The 16826-nt window shown below is 45.5% G+C and overlaps 2 protein-coding genes across 2 annotated transcripts in view; one reads left to right on the forward strand and one right to left on the reverse strand.

The window, feature by feature from the left end:
• The window catches only part of wnt5b (wingless-type MMTV integration site family, member 5b), a 78941-nt gene that overhangs the window by 18475 nt on the left and 43640 nt on the right, over nt 1–16826 (reverse strand). Inside the window, exon 2 of the mRNA XM_062382648.1 lies at nt 16258–16319. The gene's annotated coding sequence lies outside the window, so the exon portion shown is untranslated. The remainder of the gene's footprint in view (nt 1–16257; nt 16320–16826) is intronic.
• Nucleotides 8212–11992, forward strand: fbxl14b (F-box and leucine-rich repeat protein 14b). Its single transcript, XM_062382646.1, has one exon. It carries the CDS (start codon nt 8902–8904, stop codon nt 10102–10104), a length of 1203 nt encoding a protein of 400 aa, XP_062238630.1. The 5' UTR covers nt 8212–8901; the 3' UTR covers nt 10105–11992.

Consider the following 16826-nt stretch of genomic DNA (forward strand, 5'->3'; position numbering starts at 1 on the left):
CTCTAAATATATCTCCTCTATACTTCTCCTCCTCGCTTGTTCGTCGTCTCGTCCTCCCTCCATCTCGCGCGTCTCTCACCATTTGTTTCTCTGCATCTCTCCGTTTTGTTGTGTCGTGCACGTTTCCTCCTTCCTTTGACAATTTCACTCCTATGCGTTTGCTTGTCTGTTAATCTCTGTTGGTCTCAAAGTCACATTCGTCAGCCGCATATAATTCTATTCATCCCTCCCTCTATCATTACCTCCTTCTCTTTCTGGTTCCATCTGATCTGGCTGATGAATATAATCTCAGTCTAAACTCATAAATAAACCTGGACTAGCTAAGAAAGCTCTGGCACTGGACTGAGGCCCCGGGAGAGGCTGAATCCCTGATTGGGAAGCCCAGGGAGAAGCTGCTGTGGCCGGGTCTTGCTCCCCTGATCCCCCCCTCTGGTGCCCTGGAGCTCTGCTGGTCAAACTACACTGGTCTCCTGATCCCATCCCTGGAGAAATTAACACGCTCAAACCTGCACAAACAGATTTGCAAGCATACACAGATGTATGAGCACACACAGAGAAAACACAGTGCACTTTTGAAGATGTACCTCCAACTTTTTTTTTTTTTCAGGACAGAGTATTTCTTTACCAGTGTCTCCATTATCCCATCCTCTTTTGTCTACCACCCCTGTCCACCAGTCAGTCTTATAATGTTTAATTCCACCACATTTTGATTCCGTAACTATTCATTATTCACAAGTTGTTTATAGTTATCAGCATTGAGTTCTTCTTCATCTATCTTCTCCACTGTTTGTCATCACCGCCCACACACACATTTTGAGGGATTTTAAGATGATATACTTTGCCAAACAAATGTTATGCGGATAGAAAATGTGACATTATTTGGTTCACAGCATCTCCTTGTGTTTTACAGCGAACGGCAGACAGTCGCAGATAAGTAGGACGAATGACAGGTCGAATAAATTTGACGTCAATAAAATGTGATGGACCTAATTTGGACTCAAATGTCCGTGTTTATTTTAAAGTTCTCTGATGTGGGAGTAAAGCTAACGAGTAAAAATAATTTGGCTCCACATTCAGTCACTGATGACTCATCTTTGTCTTTGCTGCTATTTATGGAAACACTTTGCATTTCACTCTGTTTTGTTAATATTGTCCTCTTATATGTCTCAGCATTGTGAGAATTTGGACTTGCACACAGGTCTTGGCATTTTCTGAACAGGTCCAGCAAGGATGTTAAATCCACTTGATATACTTCACTGGATTATATTGTATTCCTGAAGGAAGCAGGGACTGGGAAAGAATAAAAACATTACAAGCTAAAGATGTTTCTTCAAGCTTCTAACTGTTTACACTGAGTGGATGAGTATAACCACCTACTACTCGCAAATAAATTTGAATGTGAACTCCAGAAAATGTCCGGAAATCTTTCTCCAGAGTTCAGTTTATGCCTGACAGTAGCGCGACTGCTTGATGCACCACTAGTTGAGTGTTTGAGTGTTGGGAGTTTCCCCGATGCTCATTCGAAATGACTCGAACAGTTTCTCTGACATTAAGTGGGAGCGTTTACAGGCAGTGCCGCCAAATTATCACCTTTGTTGTTAGATGTAACTTTTAACAGCTTTGTTACAGTAACTAATCTAACAACTCTTTGGAAGAAAAAAAAGTTTACCACTTTCTAAAGAGTTTCTGGTATTTCCCCACAAACACAAGGTCGGACTTTCCCTCCTCATGCACATCTCTTTCAAATGAACATGTGGCAGCTGTGGTAGACATGCAGAGCCTTCTAACTTTCACTTTAAGTAAGTTGGTACGGCCCTTATCTTCAACTTATGTTGTCAGATTTCGAGTTAAAAGTTACAATTTCCGGTGTTACAGAGGACATTTCTGTACCTATCTGAAATTCAAATATTTTCCTTTGATTAGAGTGAATCAAGACCATCAGAAATAGGTTACGCCCTCGAATAAGAGAGTGGAAACTTTTGACTAGATGCTGTTCAGTCCCTGGTTTGTGCTTTATCTTCTGGAAGACTCAGATGCTGTCTCCTTCAAACTTGACCCTACTTGGCGTTTTGAACATTGGCCTTGAACACAGGTGAATGTATCTGGCCTCCGGCTCAGGTAATCACACATGTGCCTCCACATCAAACCCCCAAAACCCCGCTTTATCGCAATTTCTAGGATTACAAATTTGCTGCTTTCCACCTTCATGGCTCTCCGCACAAAACTAGCCAGATAAACAGACACACATACACACACACCGATATACAGCCTCATGCCAACAGATGACAGAGTGCATTGAGGAAATGCCAAAATGCTGACTACTGAGGGAGAGAGAGCACGCGGCTGAAAAATCTCCTATGTCAGACTGCAGAGCTGGCAGAAAAAAAAAGCATTGTTGAGGACACACACACACACACACACACACACACACGCTCACACACCTAGGCAGCCTGTGTGGTGCACAAAAACTGGAGCAGGGTAGCAGTGTGTGCACAAACACACACACAGCCTGAGAGGCACTGTGGCGAGACGGAAGCACAGACGGGCTGTCAGAGAGACTGAGGAGAAAGTGAAGAACAGGGAAGAAAAGAGGGAGGGAAGACAAAGAAAGGCAGGTGGAGATAGATGGAGGGAGGCATGAAAGAGAAAGAGAGATGCAGAGAAAACAGGAAGCTTGCATCTCCTGGCCATGACCCGCTGTGTTCTCCCTCTGTTTGCATCTGCTCTCCCCTTTCTGTCATTTTAATCCCATCCTTTTTTAACACACTGAACTTTTTCTCTTGCTCTCATCACCTGTGAAGTAACGCCTCACTGTTCGTTCTCAACGTTAGTATAATACTGCAAATTTATGATTGGAAATTTGTGATTTGCTGACCTTAAAACCTGTGTACACATTTAAAATGTAATGATTTGATTCAGGGACTTGCTTTTTTTGTCCCAACGAGGGTGGACAAATACCTCTAATGTGATGAAACACTGAAACACACACATACACACACACACAAACACACACGCAGACACACACACACACGCAGCACAGGTGAAGCCCCAGTGAAGCAAAACAACACCTGAAGGAACATAAAAGATTCATCACTTACAGTATACAGTGACTGGCCACACACATACACACACACACGCACACACACACACACACACACACACACACACACACACACACACACACACACACACAGCACTGGTGTGTCTCAGGGCACTTGGTGCATTGTCTGCTTTGTCTTTCATATTTTGGTCTGTGTGTGTGTGTTTATGTGTGTGTGTGTGTGGACGGGGAGAATCTACACAGTCATGGTAATATCCATTCAGGACGGTGTCGCTTTTCGGGAGGGGACGTGTTGACACACGCCCACGTAACCTTGGCAACCGGCGATGGCTGTGGGTGCAGATGAGGCACGTTGTCGTGGCGAGCAATTATCCAGTAAGAGCCCTCCCCTGAATCATCAAATGCAGACACATAAAGTCACACAAACAGAAGGAGACACACACATAATGGGTCACATGACGAGCAGAATCACACACACAAACCGACACACACAAACCGACACACACACACACACACACTCACACACACACACACACACACACACACACACACACACACACACACACACACACACACACACACACACACACACACACACACACACACACACACACACACACACACACACACACACACACACACACACACACACACACACACACACACACACACACACACACACACACACCTGCATGTCACATCTCACTCCTGGCATCACTTCAACATTTCCTCCTCGTCTTTTTCGCCTTTTAGCCCATTTTCTAACCTCCATTTTAATATTCAGAAAGCAGCATGTGGCTGCCCCGCTGCTTCTCCCTCTTCATCCCTCCTGATACATCCTCTAAAAATACTCCTCTTCCCCTCTTCCTCTGACCTATTCCTTATTTCTCATCCTCTCACTTTTCCTCCTTCCCTGCCCTCATCTAACCATCCCTCGCTCGCTCCTCTCTGGCTCAGTGTGAGTGCTAGCTAGGGCCCAGCGGGTTTTCTAAGAGAGGTATGACACACACATGCACACACATACACACACAAACACACACACGCATCTGGGCTATGAGGCAGACGGAGGGAGACAGAAAAACAGAAACGAATGCATGCTGAGCAAATACGCAAACATGCACACACATGCAGGTCATGCAGAGAGGGACTCGGCTACTGCTGCTGAAGAGAAAGCCTGTGGCACATAGACCTGTCTCTCTCCTCCACCTCCTCCTCCTCCTCTCTTCATTTCTTCCTCTCTACTTTGTCGTTCTTTCTTCTACCTCTCTCATCTCTAATTATCTTGCTGTGCCGATAGAAAATGGAGCAAGTCAGCTGAGTGACTGACTAATGACAAACACACAAACACGCCGACACACACGCACTTCTGATATTAAAACGTGTGCTAAATAACCTCCTACACAGTTACGCAGTCTGGCTGGCAGTCTTAAAGCCACATTGGCAGCGTTATATTTTCTGTTTTGAACCAAGCAAACATACATTTATTGTGGACAACTGCTTCGAGGCCGAGTATCAGCGAACACGTTGGTCGAACACAGTGTTTTTGGGGGCGAGGCAGATCACATTATGGTTTACGAGCTACTGGTTTTTGTGTGCAGCCCTGGTAAATTTCCCGGCAGAGTGACCAGCAGCGGCCACGATTTATCCACGTTTAGGCTGCCGTTAATCTCCCCCCTTCCCAAACTCAAGGTGTTTGCACTGTCATTATAAAGCTTGGTATTCATGTCAGGGTCTCTATTTTGAAAAATGCACGACAATGCTCGGGCACCAAGGACGTAGGTGTTGGCAGCCACAGGGGACGGTACAGTTAACTGCTTCTTTTTTTGCCCTTGATGAAGAGGGGGGCGTAAAATATCATCACCAGACAGTTTAGGTCGATAGTGAACGCTTTGTTGGGTTTTAAAAAGATGGAATTAGTCCAAAGATGTGTGTCTTATAACTGTCCCTGAGTACAACCATATGGGGAGCTGATTTTATGATGATATGACATAAAAACCACGCTGTATAAAGAGAATATAAAAAGGCCTTAAAGTACTAATTAAAACTGACTGAATTAGACTGTTAGAGCTTCATAAGAGACTGTGAACCCTCCACTTAAATACCCTCAATGTTTTATTAAAAAGTTCCTTACATCACTGATTCTAAATTAATTATAACTTCGTATTCTGGCTAAATCTGAATCTGAGTACAGGGCTGGTTAGTGCAGGAGTAAAGACCGAAACCACAAAGACATTAACGACATATTGTTCCATGACAAAGCAGAAACATGTTCATCCGCGCTGTCACATTAATCCTTGAGTCATTCCTCGGATTATGGAAAGATTTATAGCGTTGTGGTCATGACGGCTCCAGCTGGAGGGAGATGTTTGGATGAATGTTTATTCTGTGAATCTAGAACATTTGTTTAATCCTTGTTTGTATGATTAATATCTTTTTCTTTGTATTTGACTTTAACCTCATGCTAATGGAAGGAGATGGTGAGAGGTGAACATAGAATTTTCCACTAAAGATGCTTCCAGACATGAACTTAAATCTGTATGTGAGAAGGCAAATGTCTGGGGCATATTTTCCAGAACTTTTCCTGCCAGTCCCCTTGTAGAACGTCGGCAAAATGACAGAGTGAGTCCACGTGAGAAAACGGAAGGCAGAAAAGTCCCAGAGGCGTCACGAATGGGGGTGTTGAAGACATTTCTAACACACGACGGACATGAAACTGGCAGAATACAAATGTCTCAGGATGAAAAAGAGTTGCCTTACACGTATAAGACACTGATGGTCAAAGTGTCAAGCCTACAAGATTTGAGAGCTTTTTGGAAATGGTAGGAAAGGACACTGAGGAGGCCCATGAGCAGGAGATGATGGGGATTAAATGAGTACAACTTTAGAAAACACTCCTTTAATGTGACTCTGACTGAAGGAGTAGCTCTGGTTGAACTTTACAATGTGTCTGTCGTGGATTCTGTCCTCTATTCATCTCAGTAAAGTCATGTGAGGGAAGGAACAGCTGTCGTTTTAGAAGAAGGAGAAGAGAGAGGAAGGGGAGGATGAGAAGATGAGAGGATGAGAGGGAGAAGTGGAGGATGTGAGGCGAGTTTCTGTCAGTTGTGCACGGCTGCTTCTCTCACTGTAAAAAATGCCTGTTTCTGCTGCAGCTCCTCTCCCTCACTGTTATCCTTTACCTGATCGCTGCTGCCGCTCTCCCTCCTATCTCTCTCTCTCGCTCTCTCTCTCTCGCTCTCTCTCTCTCTCTCTCTCTCTCTCTCTCTCTCCTTTCGCTCTCTTTCTCTCTCTCTGTCTCTAGGTTTCTCATCAGCTCATCCCCTCTCTCTCTCTCTACCTCTCTCTGTCTCTCTCTCCTATCGCTCTCTCTCTCTCGCTCCCTCTCCTATCGCTCTCTCTCTCTCTGTCTCTCTCTCCTTCACCACTCTGCCACACTCCGCTGGCTCCAGCAAACGGCTCCCCTGTCATATTATCACATACACATGCACACACACACAGACACACACACACACACACACACACACTCGCACACACATACACTCGCACACACACACACACACACACACACACATACACACACACACAAACAAGGCAACAAATGCCTATAGAAATATACTGTTTAAGGTAAAGGCCACGTGTGCTGAGACACATAGGTTTTCCTGTCCGTGCCTACACAAATGCACACATACATTAAAAAAAACACGTGAACACACACACAGGCCGAGGCTCCTGTGGGGGTCAGAGGGGCCCTGTGCAGGGGAGGAAAGTTTCAGGTTGGTCGACAGCACAAAAAAGACCTTTGTCCTACTACCTATACTGATGTTTTTGGAGCATGGTCACGCTTTGATATGTGAAATGAGCAGTTTAGAACATTTCTGCTACGTACTTACTGATATAGACATTTACACTGACTCACTCTCAGTAGGATATTTTATTAGAGAGACTTGAGCATATTATGTTTTTTCAGTACTTATTAGATTATTCTAGCACCACCTCACCCTTGGCAAATATATATGCTCTGTATCAATAGCCTGTATTTGTTTAACATTTATGATAGGGACAGGGACAGATTAATAACACAGATGTAACAGAGGGACAGAGAAGACTTCAAATTACACACACACACACACACACAAATATTGATAACATGGTATCAAATCCTGATCCAATAAAGCATCTCGAAATTAATTAAAATAAAAATAAAAATTATAACATTGACTTTTTTTTTACTTTCCTACATTGTTTCCCACAATAACAGGAACATTACATAATCATACATCCAGGTGCGAGTGCAGCTCTGGAGGACGATGACAGTGGACATTAAGGCTAAAACATGGAATAAATGACTCCGCTTCAAGTCGAATTCGAATGTCAGGACTAATGGAGACTTTGATGACACCACAAGGGCAGTGTGGAGGCATTTTAGTTTTTTTTCTGTTGTTTGAAGAAGTGGTCCCCATTTTTCTTCAACTGTATTAGACTTGGCTGCAACGCTGTTTACCCCTGAAACTCCAAAAGTAGTGGTGAGTAGATCATGAGTGAATTTGAATTTTTGGGTGAACAGTGAACTATCCCTATAATCAAGTTTTTGATCAATTTATGAATTATAATAATGTGTAGCATTTAACCTAGTCTGTGTGTTGTCTGCTCTGTCTGTTATTGATCAGGAGGAGACACGACTCCTCTTGATTTGCTCTCTGTGTGACAACTTGTGCTGAAGTGTCTCTGCACGCAGCGGGCTCCTGCTCCGTGTTTCCTGTGTGGTCCACTCAAAGGGTTAAAGCCCAAAGTGAACTGAATTGTAAGAAGTTGGTTTCCAAGGGAAACTGTTCGCACCGTTCCAGCTGAGGCGGGAGAGACCAAGTGGCTGACACGGAGGCTGGAGGGGGGGGGGGACGCGGGCACGGCGCGAGTTTAATTCGCGTCAAACCTCTCATCCAACCCCACCACACATATGACACCGGGTTATAAATCACGTACGACTCTCATGGTATCGCACAGTGTGGTTTTAAAGGGGTTCAAACAGAATGCATCAGGAGGTGGCTTTTGCGTGCACCCCCGCCGCTCAGCCGGAGTGAAGCGGTCTCTGCCAAGTCGGTTTGAAAAGAGCAGACAAAGGCTTTGAGCTCAGGACGCCCCTCTCTCTCTCTCTCTCCCTCTCTCTCTCTCTCTCTCACTCCCTCTCTCCCCGTACAAAGACAGGCTCTCTCGACCGTCCTCGCTCGTCTCTTTCTGTCATGGAGGTGTTTTCGAACAGGCGGCGTTGAGAGCTGCTCGCTGGTTTTTCCTTTTTTTTTTCATTTCCCCCCCAACGCCTCAACTTTCTCCTGCTTGAAAATGTGCGAGCGTCTGGACCCGCGCTCGGCCGAGAGAGGACGTCTTTCCGTGGGTTTAACACAAGGAAGCGTCGCCTGAGAGAGAGAGAGAGGGAGAGAGAGAGAGAGAGAGGGGCAAGGATCGACGCTTCGCCTCCTCTCCTCCTCCTCCTCCTTCCCTTCGCCCCCTCTCCTCCTCTTTTTGGCGGAGAGAGGGGCTGAGACGGGAATAAACGCTCCTTTTTTTTGTTTTCTGTGTTTTTCATTTAATACATCTGAGTCCTACTGCGCCACCAGAGCGGATCACGTGGAGCTGGAGAGAGTTGGATCGATTTCTGCACAGTTCAATGTGAGAGAGAGAGAAACACACAACTCTTATTCCTTGTTTCACTCCCATGGATAACTGGGACTGTTGATACTTTTGCCCCAGTGCAAGAGGAGCAGAGGGGGGGAGTTGGTTCTTTTTTTTGTTCAGCCTTGGAGGTGAGGAGTATTAATTCTTATATGCCTTGGTTTTGAAAAACAATGGAGACGCACATTTCGTGCCTCTTCCCGGAAATTTTGGCCATGATTTTCAGCTATATGGACGTGAGGGACAAAGGCAGGGTGGCCCAAGTATGCATCGCTTGGAGGGATGCATCTTACCACAAGTCGGTGTGGAGGGGGGTGGAGGCCAAGCTGCACCTCCGCCGGGCCAATCCCTCCCTGTTCCCCAGCCTCCAGGCAAGGGGCATACGGAGGGTCCAGATCCTCTCGCTGCGCCGCAGCCTGAGCTATGTGATCCAGGGGATGCCCAACATCGAGTCCCTCAACCTGTCCGGCTGCTACAACCTCACAGATAACGGGCTGGGTCATGCATTCGTGCAGGAGATCCCATCACTGAGGGTTTTGAACCTGAGTCTGTGCAAGCAGATCACAGACTCCAGTCTCGGCAGGATAGCTCAGTATCTGAAGAACCTGGAGGTGCTGGAGCTTGGTGGCTGCAGCAACATCACCAACACTGGGCTTCTCCTGGTAGCCTGGGGCCTGCATAGACTCAAGAGCCTCAATCTGAGGTCCTGCAGGCATGTCTCGGATGTGGGGATTGGACATTTGGCGGGCATGACCCGCAGCGCCGCAGAGGGCTGCTTGAACCTGGAGTACCTGACCCTCCAGGACTGTCAGAAACTGACAGACCTGTCACTCAAGCACATTTCCAAGGGGCTGACGAAGCTCCGGGTACTGAACCTGAGCTTCTGTGGGGGGATCTCGGACGCAGGGATGATCCACCTATCCCACATGGCCTCTCTGTGGAGCCTCAACCTACGCTCCTGTGACAACATCAGTGACACGGGGACCATGCACCTGGCCATGGGCACCCTGAGGCTCTCTGGACTGGACGTGTCCTTCTGCGACAAGATCGGGGACCAGACCCTGGCGTACATCGCCCAGGGGCTGTACCAGCTCAAGTCGCTGTCCCTGTGCTCGTGTCACATTTCTGATGATGGGATAAACCGGATGGTGAGGCAGATGCACGAGCTGAGGACCCTGAACATTGGACAGTGTGTGCGCATCACGGACAAAGGGCTGGAGCTCATAGCGGACCACCTGACCCAGCTGGCGGGCATCGACCTGTATGGATGTACCAAGATCACCAAGAGGGGACTGGAGAGGATCACACAGCTCCCCTGCCTTAAAGTGTTGAACCTGGGACTCTGGCAGATGACAGAGAGTGAGAAAGTGAGGTGATTGAAAATGTTCTTTTGTAAGTGTGTGTGTGTGAGTGTGTTTTCTTTTTAGTTTTTGGATGAGGGACATGCGGAGAAAGAAGAGGGGAGTGGTGGATGGGAGGGGAAACATCTTTTCTTCTTTAAACAGAGAGAAAACCCTCCTGAGTAAGGTGCGCTTCTCCCATGTGACCGGGTTTTTCTGTCCAAATGTTTTGCGTTTGCTTTCCGTTGGCCTTGCAGGATCTAAATTAGTGTTTCATATGACGAGAGGACGAATTAAAACCTGCTTATTTAGTTGTAACCTCATGCAAATCAATGATAGCAATTGTTTTGATCTCGCACTGAGTTTTAACATCTCCTGAAGTCTGACTTGGGACTGGAGTAACTTCAATGCAAATCCTTTCCTCTCACACATTTTCTAAAGGTGTCTAACTATTAGAATAAACAGCTGCATTTACTGACACTTGCTTCTGTGGGAAGTCCTGAAGCGTAAACTCGCATCCATCCAATCTGGCGCCAGGATTCCTTTTTATTCTAAAAGCAAAGTGAGGTTTTAAAACTTGAGTAGGAGACTTTTATTTTTTTCTTACAGTGAGTCTGGATTTGAAACATTTACGACTTGATCTCCGCTACAGCCATCACGCCTAAAGAAACATTTGGCTACCTCGTATGTGGTTGTTTTCAAAGGGTGTATACTGTTAAAAAGGAAAAGAAGGAAGGCGAGAATGAGAGACTGGGAGAAAATGTGCCTAAAGGGACTGTGTCTGCCCCCTCCCCCATCCCCCTTCTCCCTCCTCCCTCCCTCCTCCGCCAGCAGAGCTGGAGAAAGGAGACCAGGACTCGATCTAACTACCTTTGTTAATTTACCCCCCACAAATAAACAGCAACAATTTCCCGGAGAAGGAGAAAGTGAAAGCAATTGGTTAAATGTAGACCGTTTACTTCATGCAAAAAACATAATCTGCTTGTGTACAGGAGTTTTTTTGTTTTTTGTTCAAATTTTTTAGGGATGAAGTCCAACTTTAACAAACATTTATGTTCCAACTGATCAATACTAAAGAGACAAGATTATCAGCTCCCCCCTTAAAGAAATACCTGTAGTCATCTTATGATAACACAAGATAGAGGAATATTTTAAGATACGAAATTAGGTATTGGTATGTGCAGGCCATTATTAAACGCAATATATGTAAGTGTAACCTATTATAGGGGTATCTGGTATTTTATTATAAGGGATACTGGGGGAAATAAATGTCAGTGGATGTTGTTCAGAGCATCGTACTTCAAATTGAAGTGATTTGTATGTCTTATAAAAACCCTTTATTGATCGAAATGAATCAGGGTTTGCTCTGTTTTTTTTTTCTTCTTTATTTTCCCACGTTGATGCCAACACAGGTTGCATTCATATTCATGTTGCTCCAGAGGGAAGAAGAGGGGGATGGACATGTCTTTTTTTCCTCCTCTTTTTCTCTATCTCTCCCCTGAATAAAAGACAATTTACCCTGAATATATTTTGAAACATGCTTATAGAAGAAGGAGCGATCGATTATTTTTCTTTTCTCTCTCTCCCTTTCCCCCGTCTCGGATTACAAGCGGAATGCATCTCTCTCTCTCCCTCCCTCTCTCTCTCTCGCACACACACACACACACTTATACAAATGCGCACGAGCACACGGGGGCCTGTGTGTGCGTGCTTTAATGTAATGCAAATGACCTGCTAGAAAAATTAATATACGGATGTGCGTCCTGCTGAACAAGCTGTGTGTGTGTGTTTGAAAAATGAAATTATGTACTGTATATTATGTGTTTGTAAAGAAGAAGAAGAAATGAAAAAATGCAGAAATCCCAAAATTAAATTGTTTTATATTCTTACGGTTAAAACAATTAAAGATATTTATATAATGAACGAAAAAGAGCGGTGTGGACTACTTTTTGTGGAGGGGGAGCGCTGTCATTATTGTCACCATCCTGTCTGTTTTAAACAAAACTGTGTTTCCATGAGGTAAATTGATATTGTCAGTACCAGGGTATTTATCCATATTGAAGCTACGATAAGAGATTTCATATCAATGCTTTGCTTTAAAATAACCACCCACGCTTTTCTGAGTATTGTCCCAGATCAGTCCGGTCCTGCTTCTCAAAAGAGCTGGAAAAAAAGAAAAAAGGCCTGTTGTGTTGTTTCATTATTTACAAGGAAATTTAAAATGGATGCTTGCTGTCTTCATCTGGCTGCAGTGCCTGTGTAATTAATGATCACCATGGCGTTTATTATCAGGAATCACGTTAGTTTAATTATAGGAAGCAGATTTTATTCTATATTATTTGTATCCTCGCATGCATCATGGAGGTGTTCAGGGCGGCTGGGTTGCATGGTCTCAGAGCACAGGAGGGGGAACACGGGGGGGATTTCATGGTCTGATTAGAAGGTTGAGGCTTTTAGTTTCGGTTAATTTTTGCTGTGCTTTATGTCACATGTGGCAGAGCTGCGTCTGTGCGGCTGCATGTGCCGAGTAATGAGAGCTAAAGTTGGTTAGAGCAGATTTCCCTCTCTCTGCTTTCCATCAGGACGTGTTCTGTGTGTGAAGTGACACCACACACACACACACACACACACACACACACACACACACATGCAGAGGGTTGCCAGGCCGGCCAGTAGCCATTGTCTGTCTTTGAAAGTTAGGAAGGCAGGTTGTGGTGGGGGGGATTTTTTTTTTCCTCCTATTCCTCTCTTTCTCCTCCTCTTGTTCAGTCACGCATACCAGATCTTAGACCAGGCAGGAGACCCCCCTCCTCCTCTTCCTCCTCCTCCTTGCTCCCCCCTACCATCTCACAAACACACACACACACACACGCACACACACACACATGCGCTTCTTTTTAGCATTCCACACCATCATTCAAAGCATTTAAGCATTCTCTCTCTCCTGACTCTCTGTCCATGGGGATTTGGGGATAAAGGCCAGCGGCGGGATTGTTGACCACAGGGACAGAGAGAAAGAAAGAATGAGAGAATGTCAGAGTTTGCTGTTTCTTAAGTTTGCTCTTGCAGGCCTCTGGTCTTGTGCAATAACGCTGCAATGAGCGCACACTAAGATGAGAGAGAGTCGTCCGAGGCATTTTGTGCCACTTTCTCCCTGAAACGGCTAAAAAAAAACTACGCTTGAGCCGAAAGAAAAAAATGTCATATATTTATAGACTTTCTTTTTTTACCCATACAATATTATCATTACTCCTTTTCATGGCTGAACGCTGCAGCAAGGCGGCTAGAGAAATCCAAGCAAAGAGACGTGACATTGTAATAAATTTAAGCTTGATAGATAAATGAATGGAGAGAATGGAGGCGTGCAGCGTCACCAATTGTTTCTTTATCATTTGACATTTGTGTCTTCAGTCCTCTGCCTGCAGATACAGGGGGGGGTTAGTGTGACACGGCCGTATCACATGTTTCTACAGAAAAGGTCTGCCGGGCTGAAATGTAGAATGACGCAGATACGATCAGCTGCATTCAAATGATAATGTGATACTTTATTAATCCCCATCGGGAAAAGGCTCTTTTTGTCTGCAGCCTCTCCTCTGGGAGGTCAGAGGTCACGCTCGGCTCCAGCACTGCACTGCCGGATCTACTGTGTCTTGCCCAAGGACACATCAGCAGGGTGGTGGGGTGGGTTGTCAGGTTTTTTACACTGGGTCACCTTGGTGCGTGGAGGCGGAGCGGGCCACCTGTGAAGCAGCACTTCTTTTCATTATCAAAAATACCGACTTCTTTTTCCCTTTTCTTTTTCTCAATGAAATCGATTCCGCCGGACGCTCTGTGAGGAGAATGCAAACTCGGCCATTAGCGTATAGGTTGCTGTCTCAATTTGCATTTTGAATTAAGCAAGCTGAGGGTGAATGGAGCTCCGGAGTTTCACTGCTGGGCGTTCAGCTTTTATGTAGATGCAGCTCATGATATACTGCACGCTGCTGCTGAGTATGAACATGCGAGTGCAGCACCTTTTCACAGTTCTACTTCCCCTTTGCAAACAGTCACACAAACTGACACCCGGTGAAACCACACCACCCGGCAGAGACCCCTTCTTTCTCCTTTTTAGTTTTCACACACAAACCGTTGGGTGTCCACAGCTTCTAGTTTATATAAAGTTTGTTTTCTTGACAAGTTTGAGATACAGATCTCATATTTGTTCATAGAAACAGTGATAGTCAGGTTCGCTTTGTGTAGCATCAAGACTGAAGGTAGGCTCTCTGTCCAAAGCAAACCTCCCTAAAGCTGCTTTCAGACAGGCACTGAACGCCAGACAATTTTCCAGAGTGACTGAATGTGAGAACACCAATATCCAAGTTGGTTGATCCAGACATTTTCCAGAACTTTTCCTGCCAGTCCTCTGGGAAAACATCAGAGAAGGAGGGTGAGTGTGCCAATGTGAGAATACAGCAGGAGGAGGTTTTGCTGATATTTCCACGGATGCAAAATCGTAAGAATACAAATATCTCATAAGAGGAGCGGTACATGTAGACGGAAGACGTAAACCTGGGAAGACAAGGAGACTCGAGAGCTCGGAATTTATTCGTCGCGTCCAGCCTCCTCCATGCTCTCAACAGGCGTCACTGAATTCCGGACATTTTCCTGTGTTGTCCTTTTGCGTTCCTCATATGAGAAAGACCAACCGGGTTTGACCTTTATGTTTTAGTTTAGATAACCATCTCCTTGCTTTAGCTTCAGATGAGACTATTCCATTTTAACCGATGACAGACTCAGGTTGTTCTGACATGGTTCATCCACATGGCTTCAAGAAATCTCCCACCTGAGGTTGAGAGCCGACGCTGTGCCTCCCCTGCGTTGAAGAACACCGCGACAGACCGAGTGAGGCTCCGACACCGAGTTCACTTTATTTCCCTGTGTTCACTTAAAAGGTTTCCGAGCGGCAGCCCGTACAGAAACATGTGTGTGTGTAACTGTAAGGCAGCTGGGATCAAAGCAGTCACCAAATGGCTTTATGTTGTGAATATATCTCCACATCCTGCCTGTCTGCGTGATTGACAGCTTCTAAACAAGCTAATTCAAACGCTTGCAGGCGCCCAAATTAGACAAAGGCCCACATATAGGTCGCTGCAGTGACAAAACCTTTTCATACTATAAACGCTACTTCTGCATTTGAGCTTTGCTGCCTGTGTGTGTGTGTGTGTGTGTGTGTGTGTGTGTGTTTGTGTGTGTGTGTGTGTGTGTGTGTGTTAGGCCGGTAAGTTGTAAAAGTTGAACTGTGCCGAGTGTGCTTTACTGCCATCATTAAAGGAACAGTTCACCATTAGAAGGGGAACTGGGGTTCTTCACTACAAAGCAGCGGGGGCATTAGCAGCTCGGTGTTACTGCCCTCCCCCACATCTCTCTGTCTTTGGCTGCAACAGCTCCCTGTCTGCCGGCCTGTCTGCCTGCCTGCCTGTCTCTCTGGCCTGTTTTTAGGTCCCTGCCTGTCTGCGGGTCAGCTTTCATCCCTGTTGTTGTTTCTTCTCTATTTCTCTCCTCCTTCTGAAGCTTGTGTTTTCTTTCCTTGTCTTCGTCTCTGTACATGCCTCTCGTTCCCCCTTTCTTTCTTTTCTACCTGCACTCTCTTTCGTCGCCCCCTCTCCTCCCCTTCTCCCTCAACCCTAACTTTATATCGTCCTGCCTATTTAATCCACGCCCTCCCTATCCCACTCCTCTTTCTACCTCTTCCGTCTCTCATTTTTTCCATTTCCACCCTCCCTCCAACCTTCCTCCTCCTCTCTGCGGCACCTGGTGTCGAGGTGTCGCTGAGGTACAGTAGACGACTCTTTGAAGTCCCAGGGGCCCTTGGGTCTGTGTGTGTGCGTGTATGTGTGTGTGTGTCTGTGTGTGTGGGTGGGGGGAAACTTATTTTTATCAGCAGCTACAGTCAAGAACATTTGGTGTTGCTTTGGATTTGGTTGTTTTTTTATGGTGATACAATCATCACTGTGTATGTACTGTATGTGTGTGTGTGTACATGTATAACAGAATCATTTCTAGAGCTTATCTCATCTAATCAATAATAGAAGTGATAGATCAGTTTTTTTTATCGTGTAAGTGGGACTGAACTATGCATTTTTGTCTTTATATTACCAGTTTGATTGCACTTAGGATGAGAACCATGGTATGATTTATACTGTTACTTACTGGTTTAGGGCTGGTGCAGTCAGCGAACAGTGTCCTAAAGTCTGCTGTAGTCAGCACCCAACCTGCAGGGAGAGAAAGAGAGCGGGGGCGGTAAGACAGTGCAGGAAGGAGAGAAAATTAGGAAAAGTTGTAAAAACAAAAAAAAGGGGGCAGAAAGAAAAAGGGATGCAGAGAGAGAGAGAGAGATGAGAAAAAGTTGGGTTGAGTTGGTGAGAAAGAGAGGGAGAGGGAGAGAGAGAGAGAGGAATCCGTGAGTCACTGTTTAACTGTGGGCTGCTAGAAGTCAGCTACCCATGTTAAAATACCGTCTGGGCACACAGAGACACACACGGACACACACAGACACACACAAGGAACTCTGGCAAAATACAAAATGCTGCCTTAACTTCTACAACGGTTGGCAGAGGACACGCACGGACACACACACACACACAAACACACACACACATGTTTATTCAAAAATCTTGCGACTGCTTGTCTCATACTTTGCTGCCCAGCAGACCAGCTAATTATTTTCAGTTGGATACCAGATACACACACACAGACACACACACAGACACACACAAAGA

This window comes from Platichthys flesus, chromosome 23, assembly GCF_949316205.1.
Source record: "Platichthys flesus chromosome 23, fPlaFle2.1, whole genome shotgun sequence".
Classification (NCBI taxonomy): Eukaryota; Metazoa; Chordata; class Actinopteri; order Pleuronectiformes; family Pleuronectidae; genus Platichthys; species Platichthys flesus.

Excerpts from the sequence above, each read along its gene's own strand:
- fbxl14b (XM_062382646.1), top strand. The coding sequence starts at position 8,902 with ATGGAGACGCACATTTCGTGCCTCTTCCCGGAAATTTTGGCCATGATT.